This window comes from Mesoplodon densirostris, chromosome 13 (assembly GCF_025265405.1).
Source record: "Mesoplodon densirostris isolate mMesDen1 chromosome 13, mMesDen1 primary haplotype, whole genome shotgun sequence".
NCBI classification, from domain to species: domain Eukaryota; kingdom Metazoa; phylum Chordata; class Mammalia; order Artiodactyla; family Ziphiidae; genus Mesoplodon; species Mesoplodon densirostris.
Genome location: NC_082673.1, coordinates 82,680,637 through 82,693,703, shown reverse-complemented (window position 1 = coordinate 82,693,703; position 13,067 = coordinate 82,680,637). Strand labels below are relative to the sequence as shown.

The following is a 13,067-nucleotide window of genomic DNA, read 5'->3' as shown; positions in this document are numbered from 1 at the left end:
GTCCAGCGAGAAATCTGCAGCATGAAACTTCGCAAACCACTTTTGACGGGTTCGATCAGTCACAGCACCTTCTCCATACACTGCACAAATCTTTTTTTGCGTTTCAGTTGCATTTTTACCTTTCTTGAAATAATAAAGCATAATATGCTGAAAATGTTGCTTTGTTTATTCCACCTTCAATATTAAAACGGCTACGCAAAAATTCACCAATTTTGATAAGTTCTTTTTTTAAATGCACACTGATATGACAGCTGTCCCATGCAGTCCAACAAAATTGTTTCCAATGAAGTTAAAGACAACTAAGTGCTACTAGAGCCATCTTACGCTGCTAGAACCATCTTATGGGAAAAACCGAACGAACCTTTTGGCCAACCCAATAACGAGACGTTATACATGACTTGCCGCCTCTGCGGCCCTGCGCTCAGATGAGCACCATCACCCCTCCTGGACTATTTTGGTGGCCTCCTAACGGCTCTCTCCGTCACTCACTCGTCCCTTCTCCGGTTCATCTCCACACAGCACGTTGGGCTGTTCCCAAAGCCATTCCCCACCTCTCTGTCCAGCCTCATCTGTGCCATTTTCTCCCCTGGTCCTTCCACACTTGCCCTCTTTCTGTTGCTTGAACAAATGATTCTGTTTCACAGTAAGTAGAAACTTGATTATTTGCTTTACTAATTATCATCCTTTAAAAGAAAGTTTCTTGTTTTCTGATTGTTTGTGGATGTGTGCCTCCTTGGCTTTATCTAAGACATGTAGATTTTCATTTTGTTTTAATTTGTATGTTAAAATTGCAACTATTTCTCCTTCATGTTTCTGGGATCACTGTCAGGTTTGCTCATCATTCTTCCCATGCATTCAACAGATACTTCTGGGAGTCCTACATGCCAGGCACTGTTGTAGACACTGGGGCTGTAACATTGAAACTATAACATTGAAAGTCCTTATCGTTATAGAGCTTACATTCTCAACGGGGAGACAGGTGATAACGAAGGAAATATGTTTATACATATACGTATATGCCTGTAGAAAACTTAGAGTGCTGTTTTATAGGCCTGAAATTTTAACATGATTAGATGATACCAGAGCTACCTTAAAGCAGTTTGCTTTTTCAATCAAGAGTGTGCTTTAGAAATCTGTTTATGTAGGTCTGCACATATGTAGTTTTCTTCTTTTAAGCTCCTACATAATAATACTCTGTAGTATGAATGTAACTGTAATCATTTATTCATTCCTCCTATTAGATTTCTATTGTTCCTGTTGTTTCCCATTTTCACTATCAAAAACGGTGCTATAAAGAGCATCCTTGTGCATGCCTACTAGTCTGAATTACCCTCCACCTGGGATAATAAAAGGCAACCAGAATTTTCTGGTGTGTGTGGTTTTGGGTTTGGGGTTGGGATTTTTTGGTAAAGACTGTTATGCATCATAACTGTGTTATGATAGTTACGTGAACCAGGTACCGTATCAGCTTGTGTTTGGCTCCCTCCTTAGGATCCGGAAAGTGTGGCAGAGGAGGAAGTGCTCCGTCAAGAACGGGATCCTGACCATCTCCCACGCCACAGTAAGTGTGTCTGGTAATTTACCAAGCTGTGTCTGTGATGCCTTCTGGCCACGTGCACTGGAAAGCAAACACGTGCTGTAACCAGCCGTGAAAATTTCCCCGGGTGCCTTTAATGGATGGATTAGGTCAGGGGGTTAGGATGTTCCTTGACAAAAGAAATGGGTCCTTTCTTCCTGCTTCATCTCTTGCTCCGCCAGAACTTTCTGTCTTCTGTGCCCTCAAACTGAATCAGGTGTTCTTTTACTTTATAATCTCATCTTTGGGGAAGTATTACTGGTGGTTCTGAAAAACCTAAAGTTTTCTGAATTATAAAGATGGCAGAGGGTGTTGTGTTCTATACATGAAAAAGTAATGTAGAGAATGAAACAATACGTGTTACACTGTTCAATCTTTTTTTTATTGTTACTATTTATTTAAATTACTCAAAAAGTCCCTCAATATGCTAAAGGATTAAAACAGTGGAATACTAAAATTGCCTCAATTATGACTCCCCTTATTTTAGGAATAAAGGCAATCTAATAGAAAGTGGAAAATAATAAAGCCAAGTTACTAACATTTACATTCTGTTTCCCTTCAGATTGTTGTATACCTATGTATTATGTAGTTATACTTACAGTCTATCAGAATTTTTACTTTTATGCTTCGTATCACCCATTTCCAACTAAAAGTTCCAGTATCGACAAAATCCCTATACTTGTCAAAAAGGTTCAGTCTTGGTGGTAGTCAAAGACATGCACAGTACAACAAGGAATTACTATTTTGCCCTTCTAAAAATAGCAAAAAAAAACTTTTTAAATTTAAGATGCAAAGATTATCATGGAAGACGTGACAAGTAGGAATGGAAACAGCACAGTGTAGCAAGAGTCTTGACTTGAGGTGCCTGCAGTTTAACCCAGTGATCCCAGCTTGGAGAGGCTTGTAGTTAGAGTTCAGTATCCCATGCCGAGTGATACTCTTCAGTTCTGTAAGCAGTTCACCGCTAGCAGGATAGTAGAAACAAGGGATGAGCATGTATTACACTGGTTTAGATTTACCTCTGTGGAGGAGGAAAGGAAGTGCCACTTATTAAGCACTTCCTCGTGCCAGATACTTCATAAAGTTTATTTCATTTAGTCCTCCCCACAGCCCACATGGTATTATAATCTTCATTTCACAGCTGAAGAAAATAAGGCACAAAGAAGCACCATGACTTGGCTGGTAACTGGCAGAGTTGGAAACTCAGGCTTGGGTCTGTCTAGCATTGGGCCTTACGCCCTTCCAGGCTGCAATCTCCCCAGGGCACTTAATCAGGTCCTGTTCGTCTCCCTTCAGCTCCATAACAGACCTTGACACAGAATGTGGTCGGTACACACCTGTGGCCAAACCCTTCCAGGTAGTTGGCTATACATGCATCTTAAAAATTATCGGCCTTTATGCAACTTGAGCAGTTATGTCATCTCTGTCCTTTGCCTCCTGCAGAAACCTTGGGCTGATTCCTCAGAGGTCTTCAGCTTCCCTCAGACAGCCCAGCTGAGATTTTTTAACTATCATGCCAGTTGGGACAAGCCACCCATCTGATACCAGAAATCCTGCTGGCAGACTTAGATCAGTCAGTAATTATCACTGAGGCTGTCTAACCGTTAGTCATTTATTCAGCAATGTTTTAACAAGCTTCCACTCTGCCACGTGCTGGACTAGGCATCAAAGATACACAAGTGGAAAATGAGAAAACTTTGACCTGCTCATGTTTAATTCCATACCCAGTTAACCTTAGGAAACAAGTCCTATGAAGAACTTCTGACAGTAATAACATTAGTTGATATTAAGTAAGTACTTACCATGAGCCCAGTTATAGACAGTGCTTTATACAGATTACCATATGGCATTGTTGCCACACGCTACCAGGTAAATCTGTTATTAAGAGGGTTTAAGTATCTTGCCCAAGTCCCACAACTGGCAAATGCTAGGATTTCACTCTTAAAGCCTCTGTGAGGGCTTAATGGTTTGTTGGCTAAGGAGGGACTGACCCTACTCATTATTTTGGTGATTAAAATACTTGTGGGGCTGTGTCATAAAGGTTTCCGATCACTGTGTCATAAAGGTTTCTGATCACATGATCCAAGATGAGAACCACTTAAGGGAATAGATACCACTTCCTGAGTGTACCCCCTGGGCTGGGCACTCCTTGCCCTGAGCACATTACCACAGCCCGTCTTACATTATTATTAGCTTCTGTTAGTCCTCTTCCATAGATGATGAAACCGTCTCCATTCTAGCCCTGTGTGACGGTGCAGATTCCCACCATCTAACTTTGACTTTTCAAAAGCTCTGCTGTCATCCCATCTCATCATCATTATCGTCCTGGTGGCTAATGTTTTTGGAATGCTTCCCACGTGCCAGGCATCCACCAGCACCTTGATTAATGCGTGCTGACATTTAATCCTCAACAACCCTGAGTTAGAGGTGAGGTTGTTATCTCCATCTTACAGATGAGGGAGCTGGGGCTCAGAGGAGTTCACCTCCCAAGGTTACCCAGCTAACAAATGGCGCAGCTGGGAATCTGGTGCAGGCTGGGACTCCACACACCCGGACGTCAACTCTCCCTCACCTGCAACCCCAGTTCCTCCCCAGCGTGGGGTCCCAGGTCCCTGAACCGGGGGTGCCTAAGAGTCAGTGTTTGCGAGAGGCATGTGCCTGTATGAGCCAGCTGGGATTCTCTGATGGCCCGAAACAGGACGTGACCCCTGAGCGGAGATTCATTTATCATAAGGACAGTACAGTACAGGCAGCCCTGCAGTTTTGTGATCAGAACCTCAGTGTGGCCTGTCTTGGGTCAGGTATCCTATACTCTTGGGCAACTGCAAGGTGGACCTACCTCAGGGCGAGTCCCAAAGGCATCCAGGGTGGTCTTAGGCCTGCAGCAGTCAGAACAGTGTTCTTCAAGTCACTGGAGTCCCAAGAGACATTTCAGCTGCTGCGCTGTAAGGTATAGATGGAACATGTGGTCCTCAGTTGCCTGAATGTGATTGTGCCTGGCCTTCAAGTCACTTTCCTGAGCCCAACTCATGTCTGATAGTGTCTGATCTTATTAGCTGAGTTAGGTGCAAGCAGTGTGACCCTGAGTTGGGTCTAAATCTTGTGCGTGAGCAGACATAAAAACCAGAAAGGCCCCAGGGGAAATGTTAGGACTTCTCCACTCCTGGGAAGTATTCTTCAGGTTAAATGTACTAAACGAACATTTCCAACCATTTGACTTTATGTGGATCCAGAGCTTTTAGTTAAAAATTTGCTGTGTGTGCCCTGTCTTCACGTTCTTCTTGCCTTGGATTCGTCTGGCTACGACAGTCCTCAGTAAGCATTCTGACAAGTTATGGAATGGCCTTATCCTATTCCATCGATTTGCTTCTCTTAAGAACCTGCTGTGGGAGATCACAAAGATGATCCAGTGAGTCAGCGGCACTGCTCACGTGTAGTTGGCATGGCCTTGGGTGGTATGCTGAAAATAAAAACATACGTTCTCTTCCACCCTCCCTTTTTCTTTCCTGCCAAACACGTCATTGTGGCCAAGTCAGCTGTTTCTATGCTTCCTTAAGGCTCTAATCAGCAGCAGACATCACATCAGCAGCATTGTTTAGTGGCTAAGAGAATGGACTGTGGCATCTGTCAGATTTGAGTCTGAATCCCAGCTTCGCCATTGACCGTGTGACCTTGAGAAAAATATTTAACTCCTAAAGGGGCTAGTAAGGATTAAGTGAGATACCATGCTGTGTGGGGGCCACAGTTCCTTGCAGTTGTTGCTATTAGTGTGACCTCCTCAGATATTGCTGGCGGTACTGGAACCTATTGACAGTTAGTTAGCCTCTCCTGCTATAAACGTTGGAAATTGTGGGTCTACCTCTCCTGCCCCCGGAGCAGCCCAGAGGAAGATGGGATTCTCCACCTAATTTCTGACTGCCTCCCACCGGTCTGTGTTAACCTGTTCCCCACTTTTCATTGGCTTTAGGCCACACTTTTTTGCTTCCAGTTATATCACTTTGTAATCACATAACCTGCTCCCACAGAAAGATCTCTGTAGCCAGCTTTAGCTGGCTTTTCCAGGCTTTGCAAACACCACTGATCACTTAGAATCAGGTTGAAAGTCAAGGCCAGCACTTTTCTGGGAAAGCATATGGAATTCAGTGATCACTGGAAAAGTGGATAAACGAACTTTTTTGTCAGAAAATATAGGGCCTTTGTTTGGGACCCCTTAACACAGGGGAATTCCTCCTTCTTGAAGGGCCCCAGTCACTTTTGCAGGTTGTTCTTGTCAGGTTGACCAGGAAAGGGTCGGGTATGCATTTAGATTAATGAGCTGCGGTCTGTTGGCTTAACCACATATGCGAGACCTGCTCCAGGGGCCGTTCATCTCCCCAACTTACTGTCCTAGGAAGAAATCCACTTTGTGTACACCTGCAAGATTTGCTCCCATCCCTAGAAGATTTCATCTGCAAAGTCATTGCTTCATGTACCTGTTCAAAGACATAATTTTTTTTTTAATTTACTGTTTAAAGTAATCTCAGCACTTTGGGAATCAAATTCAGTGAGAATCTCTGAATCTGCTGTAACAATAATATTGATAGTATCTAGTATCTGCTCAGCGCAGCATATGATGCGTTCATTTCAAAATGCTAATTCTAACAAATCTATGGCAAACATTTTAGTCCACCTCAAAGCTTAAGGATAAAAGTGTTTATATCAAACCACTAAACTATTACAAATAAATTTATGTACCCTTGTATTATTTGCTTGTACTTTTTTTACTATAAGCATTATAGTATATAATAAAACAAATTCAAAGAAAGTATATGAATTATAGGTGAAATATTACTTTATTATAATAATCCTGAAAAATTAATTTCAAGAGTATAAGAAGCTTTGCTTCTCAAAAACCCTTCCTGAATTTATTAACCCCAGTGTCACATGCGATTCAAATATGGGTTGGCAAAAGAAAGATGACTGCCATTTATTGAGCATTTAGAGCGTGCCCTGCACTCAGTCTTGTGCCTTCACCTGCAGGGGTGGCTCACGGTCTTCATTTTTCACTAGTCTGGAAGGTCTTAGGAGGTGGAAATTATGTCTTACTCACCTTTGAGTTCCCAGTGACTAACACACTGCCTGACATGTAGTTAGTGCTCAGCGAATACTTTTTGAATGAAGTTGCATTTCGTAGATGAAGAAAGTAAGGCTCAGAGAGATTAAATCCCATGCCCAGGGTCACATAGTCTGTAAATAGCTGAACCAGTTTTCAAACCCCAAAGCCAGTTCTCTTTCTACTACGTGATAGGCCTTTCCTCCGATGCCAGCTTGTTGTAAGGTCTTTGAAAGGTCTGTGAAGAATAGTTCTTTGGAATGAAACTCCTTACCTTGTTGTTCAGTCAATCCTAGGGTCTCAGGGTAAAGACAGCTCTAAGGGTTTCCAGGAGCGGAGAGGAGAGGAGTCGGGGTCATGAAGATATTACAGGGGGTCCGTGAACTTATCTTTAATCTGAAGACGGATTTTTTAAAGTCATACGTTCTTTAAATGCCTACAGATGCTCTTATGATTAACACTGTAACAATCATTAAATTCATAGCCACTCGTTTTTCAACACTAAAAATGCTTTCAGTATCACACAGAAGTCCACTAAGGTTTGATTTTTACTCTAAAAGTTTGAGAAGCCAACTGAACCGGACCAGGTGGAGCCTCTTTAGGTGATTCTTGGTGGGCTGGACGTCTTAGAAGGATGAGATTAAGAGCATAGTCCTCTGAGTCAACCTGGAATTAAATGCCTCTTCAGCTACTTATTGTGTGTGGCTTTTAAGCTACTTAGTTTTACTCCTCATTTGTTAAATAGGATAATAACAGTCAGTACCTGTCTTTCAGTGTTGTGAGAATTAAATGAGATGATGCATTTAAAGCTCTGTAGAGCCTGGACCCGCCTAAGGGTCTGGGAAGCTTAATAATTCGTCTCATCATGTGGGTGAGCTGAGGTGAGGTGACAGAGCCAGCACCGTGGGGCCGGGCTGCTGTGACTGGAGTCCAGGTGACACCGAGCCCGTCACAGTACTGCCGGACTCATAGGTGTGTGTAAAGACTAAATGAGTTCATTGATTATAAGGACTTAGAACACAATGTGGGCCAGAGGTAGTACTAAATAATTGTCAGCTATTATTATTGCTATTACTATTACCTTCTTCCCTAGTATGTTAACATCTCAATTTAAATTTATTGGAATTTCTTTGTATTGCTGTTTCCTTACCCCTCGAGGTACTTAATGAAGCCAGTTTAGGCACCTGTCCTCTCAGAGGAATTTCATTTCTTCCTATTAGAAGCGAACAGCCTCCTGACATCTCCAGGGCATTGCACTAAAGCAAGCATCTGATGTCTCTCTCCCTGTCCTTGGGCTCTTTAGACCCACGGACATTTTCCAAGGGCTGTTCTCTGTGCTATCCAGAGCCCTGAAGGTGACATTCAGCTGCGAGGGCTTCAGCAGATGCGCTGAAAGCCCATTCACAATGGGCTGCTCCCTGCCTCGAAGGCTGTTGAATAACCTGATTTCTGTGATTGGCCTCTGTTGCTTTCTGAGGCTATTCTGGACTCTGCCCAACTGCACGTCTTTAGTCCCATTGTCACTACAAGAAGAGGCTACTTTCCTTACCCCCAGTGATTAGAAGCAGCACCGTGAATTGTAAAAGAACAAACTTTAGAGCTAATTAGACCTGGGCTTAAACTCCTGAACAAGCTGTAGGACCTTGGGTAAGTTACTTAAGCCTTTGGAGCCTCAGTTTTCTCCAATGTAAAATGAGTATAATTTGCTCATTAAGATGTCTTATTCCTTTCTAAGCAGGCACAAGGCCAGGTACTATGGAAGCAGTGGTGAATTAGTGGCCCCTGGGCTCTTGGAGCCTGGGGTAAACAAAGGCTAAGTGCTGTAAAAGAAGTGAGCAGGTGCTGGGATAGGAAATAAGAGGGGCAGCCCCACTGGTGTGGGCAGGGAAGGCGTCTCTGCAATTGGCAGTGATCCTGCTGAGGAGCAGTCCCAGCAGAGCAAAGGGGACAGTCCAAAGTCCTGAGGGCAGAAAGCATGTTCGGAGAACCCAAGAGAAGCCAATATGGGTAGAATGGGATCACTTTCCTTACTCTCTTTCAAGAGTCATTTGGAGGTTTAATTAAACACTCTTTAAAAGGTATTGCTATCTGGGCTTCCCCGGCGGTGCAGTGGTTGAGAGTCCGCCTGCCGATGCAGGGGTCAGGGGTTCGTGCCCCGGTCCGGAAAGATCCCACATGCCGCGGGGCGGCTGGGCCTGTGAGCCATGGCCGCTGAGCCTGTGCTCCGCAGCGGGAGAGGCCACAACGGTGAGAGGCCCGCGTACCGCAAAAAAAAAAAAAAAAAAAAAAAAAAACTATTGCTATCTAGATGCAAAAAAAAAAAAAAGGGAGAGAATTCAAGGATGAACTTAAAAAATACTTTATAGTTGGTATAACAAAAATTCCAATTAAGCAAGAACCGTAAAAAATTTCTGTAGAGCGTCCTGAACCAGTGTTCTTAATTCCTATTTGAATTTCTCCCTCCTCCATTGGAATAATAATTTTCTATTTTATGTCCCTTCCATTGGCTTAAGTTGGTACCATTTTCCTTCACCTCATCAGTCAGCCCCTCACCCCACTGCCCTGGTGACATGGAGCTCCCTCTCCTCCCCCACTTTTTTTTTAAACAGAAGACCAGAGTTGACTTTCATAAATCAAGTTAAAAATGCAGCCTCAGGTCCTAAGGCACTGGTGTTGAATTTTCTAAATAGTCACAGTGACCAGCAAAAAAAACACAGTTGTTCCACGCAGATAATGTTATTTGGACATACAAATAAGCAGCACTATTTCCAAAACTCAGGGGGTCCCCATGGAATATCTTTGTAGGCATCTGCCATATTGCAAATAACAGACCTGAAGACATTGAGGTTTATTAGAGGGCTTCCCAAACTCAAGTTCCATAAAATATAAGTTTAGAAATCTAACTGGTTATGTTTCACAGGTTGTTTATTCTTCTAAACAATATATTCAACAGCGATTTTTACTCGATTTGAATCCTGGAGAAGGAGCTTCTCCTTTTCACTGTTTGAATCCCAAGATTATGTATTAGCAGCATCGATACAGAGTGTATTCCTGATACAAACCCTCATCACTTCCATCTGAGTGAATCATTACAAGTGATTGGGAGAGGCTGCAATTGGCTAAATGAATTCAGTGATTTGCAGTCCTGACTGTACATTAGAATCATCTGGCTTCACTCCCAAAGGTTCTGATTTAGTTGGTCTGGTGCTGAAGCCCAAGGAATGCTTCCCAGGTGATTCTGATGCTCAGCCAGATGGGGAATCAGTGAGCCCCTCCCCCCATTGTTTGCCAGTGGTGTAATTTAAAAGGACACACAGACAGGAGGGGCGGGTAGTAAGGTGGAAACCTGCAGCCAATTTCAAGGACTTCTGTAAGGTTTGTGAACTGGCGTGGACCTCATTCAGCACTTGGCCAGTTTGAAGTCTGAGTCTCCCTACCTCCCTTTTTATTTTAGTTGAGGGTCCTTTTAATAGATGAAGCAGGAAAATCAGAGTAGTGGGCAGGTCTAAGCTTCTCCCTATTTCCTGAGTCCCCAGCGTTTCTGGGCCCGTTAACCCCCTCTTCCGGTTCCCCTCTGTCTGTCTGGAGTCCCCTCACTTCGTTTGCGTGCTCTTTGTCTTCATACAGAAGCCAGGGCACTCTGTTTCCCCTTCCTCCACCCCGCCCATGGCACACAGCCTCAGTTCACCCTCTGTAACCCTCCTGTCAGACAGGATCTGGTGTTCTCTTTGAACCCGGGTGACTTTCATGGGTAACCCTCCCGGAGGTGGTTGCATTGTTAACAAGGAATACCGCCTTAATCTAGAGGGGTGTTGATGACAGTGTAGAATCTTAGGTGTCAGCTATGTGGACGCCATTGGAGGAGATAGGTGGGAAATAATAGCTGTAACTACCATGCATTCAGCACACACCCCATATGCTAGTTTCAGGTTTTCCCACTGAAGTTTCATAGCAGCCTCAAAGGTAGTTGCTGTTACCTCCATTTTAAGGAGAAAACGTCAAAGTCACACAACCAGCAGGTGCTTGCGCTAGATTTGAACCAAAGAAGTTGAATTCTAGAGCCCGTGCCACCTCCCACTTGGAGGGGGAACATCAGCACTTGTTCAGACGTTGCCTGGGTTCATTATCACAGCCAAGAAGGCGTTGTCTCCCTTCTCTGTGACCAGAAGAACTGGGACCCAGGAGAGCTCATGGCTGCAGGATGGACGACAGGGCCTAGACTCAGACCCGGCTCTGATTGCCTCCAGAATTATGTTTTTCTCTCCATCCTACCGTGTACCTTAGAGTATAAGTAGTAAATTGCTTTTGTAAATTAACAGAATATTGTATCGCTCCAGACGAACAAGCAGGAGCCTCCGTGTGGCTCCATGAAAGCCTGGTATTTATGACAGTGTCTTGTTCTGGCTTGAAAGACCAAAGAATTGCACCCTCCATCCCCTTTTGGCTAATCCTCCAGAATCACAAGGGTGTCACCAGGGTGCTGATGCTGCCTGGGGTTGGAGGAACTGCCAAATCAATCTCTCCTGCTTTCATGTTGAGCAGGGATTGTCGGAAACTCTGGACTTGATTCTTAGATGAAGAAGGGAGGGTGAAATGGAAGGATTAAAGTGGTTACTACAGTTAAATAGGAAATGGGAGTTTAAAAGTTCTATACTGGGGCTTCCCTGGTGGCGCAGTGGTTGAGAGTCCGCCTGCCGATGCAGGGGACACGGGTTCGTGTCCCAGTCCGGGAGGATCCCACATGCCACGGAGCAGCTGGGCCCGTGAGCCATGGCCGCTGAGCCTGCACGTCCGGAGCCTGTGCTCCGCAACGGGAGAGGCCACAACAGTGAGAGGCCCACATACCGCAAAAAAAAAAAAAAAAACAAAAAAAAAACAAAAAGTTCTATACTGGCCCAAACGTTATATACTGGCCAATAGTAGGCACTCAGTAAATGTTTGTGGAAATGACTAAATGATGAATATCTAGCACATTGGTCAGATGAGGTAACATCAGTCCCACTTGTTAATCAGGAGCCCCGATAACCTCTTTTTTTTTCCTGTTTACACTACAGCACTGTTTAATGTTGATTCTAGAATGGAACATACTCTCAGAAGTCGTGACCAGTTCATTACTGCAATAAGAAATTTTCAAGAAAATCTCCACTTGCAAATAGATCTTTCTTGCACGTGCACACACGTTCTGCCAACTAGATATTGGTCCTATGGTTTAAATGGTTGGGAGGTTTAAGGGAATTCCTAGTCATCATACTCTAGGATGAATTGCTTCAGTTGGGTGATCAGTTCCTTCTCCCCTGAGCTGTCTGAGGCTCACTAAACGGATGGGGGAGCTTTAATTGTGGCCACAAGATAGTAATTTTGGAATGTGGAACAGGTGGAGAATAACTGAGACTTCTCAGCAGGCGTATTAAGTGATCTGGAAGGGAAAGGAGGGAACTGGCCATTCCAGGGTAGGAAGAACCAGAAAGGGAAAAAGAAGATGTTTTCACCGACTCTGCAAATGTCCCGAGGGTCTGTCTGGACAGGGGAACAGCGTGATAAATGCGGAGAGCTCTGGGAAGAAATTTGTTCGAATCGCAGCTTTGCTTTTTACTTTGTGTAAAACATTGGTCAGTTTATTTTCGCCTTCCTGAGCCTTGGTTTTCTCATGTGTAAAATGGGTACAGTCACTGTACCTAGCCCATAGGGGTATTGCAAGAGTGAAATAATAAAATGTATATACAGTAGCGAGTAGTTTAGTTGCTCAGTAAACGAAAACGTCTGTCTTGCCCCCAAAGAAACCAAAATGCTTTCCAGAAGCCGAAAGTTTTAATGTACTAAAATTCTGGAGATAAGCTCTTTCTGCAGTACTAGGTGTTCACTGTGTACCTAACTTCTTGTCAGGGGCTTATTGTGGTTGTTGATTGTGTGCCAAACGTATGTGTCCCTCTAGGGCATGGTAGGTGTCCAAATAAATATTTATGGAACAAAAAATTGAAATGCCTGTAAGAATCTGAACAGCAGTGTTAGCCAGCATTAGCCTAGGAAGTGCAGAGAGCTTTATTATTTTATTTTCACCTCTGTCTACGCAGCAGGCTCAGCCTGGCTGGGTCAGGCTTATTTCCCAAGTAATTAATGACGTTCACTTCTTGTTTGTAAAGCAGAGCACTTCAGCAGGATGACGGGGAGAAAGAACTTCATTTCTGGATACTAATTCCAGTAGCAGCTGTTTTCTGCTCACAGAAATATGCCTGCGCTAACGACTTCACGCTTCCAGCAAAATCACTTCACCGCAGTGCATGCCGAGCTGGCTAAGGAGAAATGTGTGGTGTTTTTTTTTTCTTTCGGGAGACGCAGAAACATTCGTCAGAATCGACTCATTCTGTTTGTGCACACATTTCTGATGACTTTCCTAGCTGA

At 43.9% G+C, this 13,067-nt stretch overlaps 1 protein-coding gene across 6 annotated transcripts in view; it reads left to right on the top strand.

Moving 5' to 3' along the window:
- The window catches only part of ASAP1 (ArfGAP with SH3 domain, ankyrin repeat and PH domain 1), a 349,810-nt gene that overhangs the window by 278,836 nt on the left and 57,907 nt on the right, over nucleotides 1-13,067 (top strand). For all 6 annotated transcript variants that reach the window (XM_060115500.1, XM_060115496.1, XM_060115499.1 and 3 more), the window contains one exon: nucleotides 1,492-1,561. In XM_060115500.1, coding sequence (XP_059971483.1) covers nucleotides 1,492-1,561 — 70 coding nt within the window. The remainder of the gene's footprint in view (nucleotides 1-1,491; nucleotides 1,562-13,067) is intronic.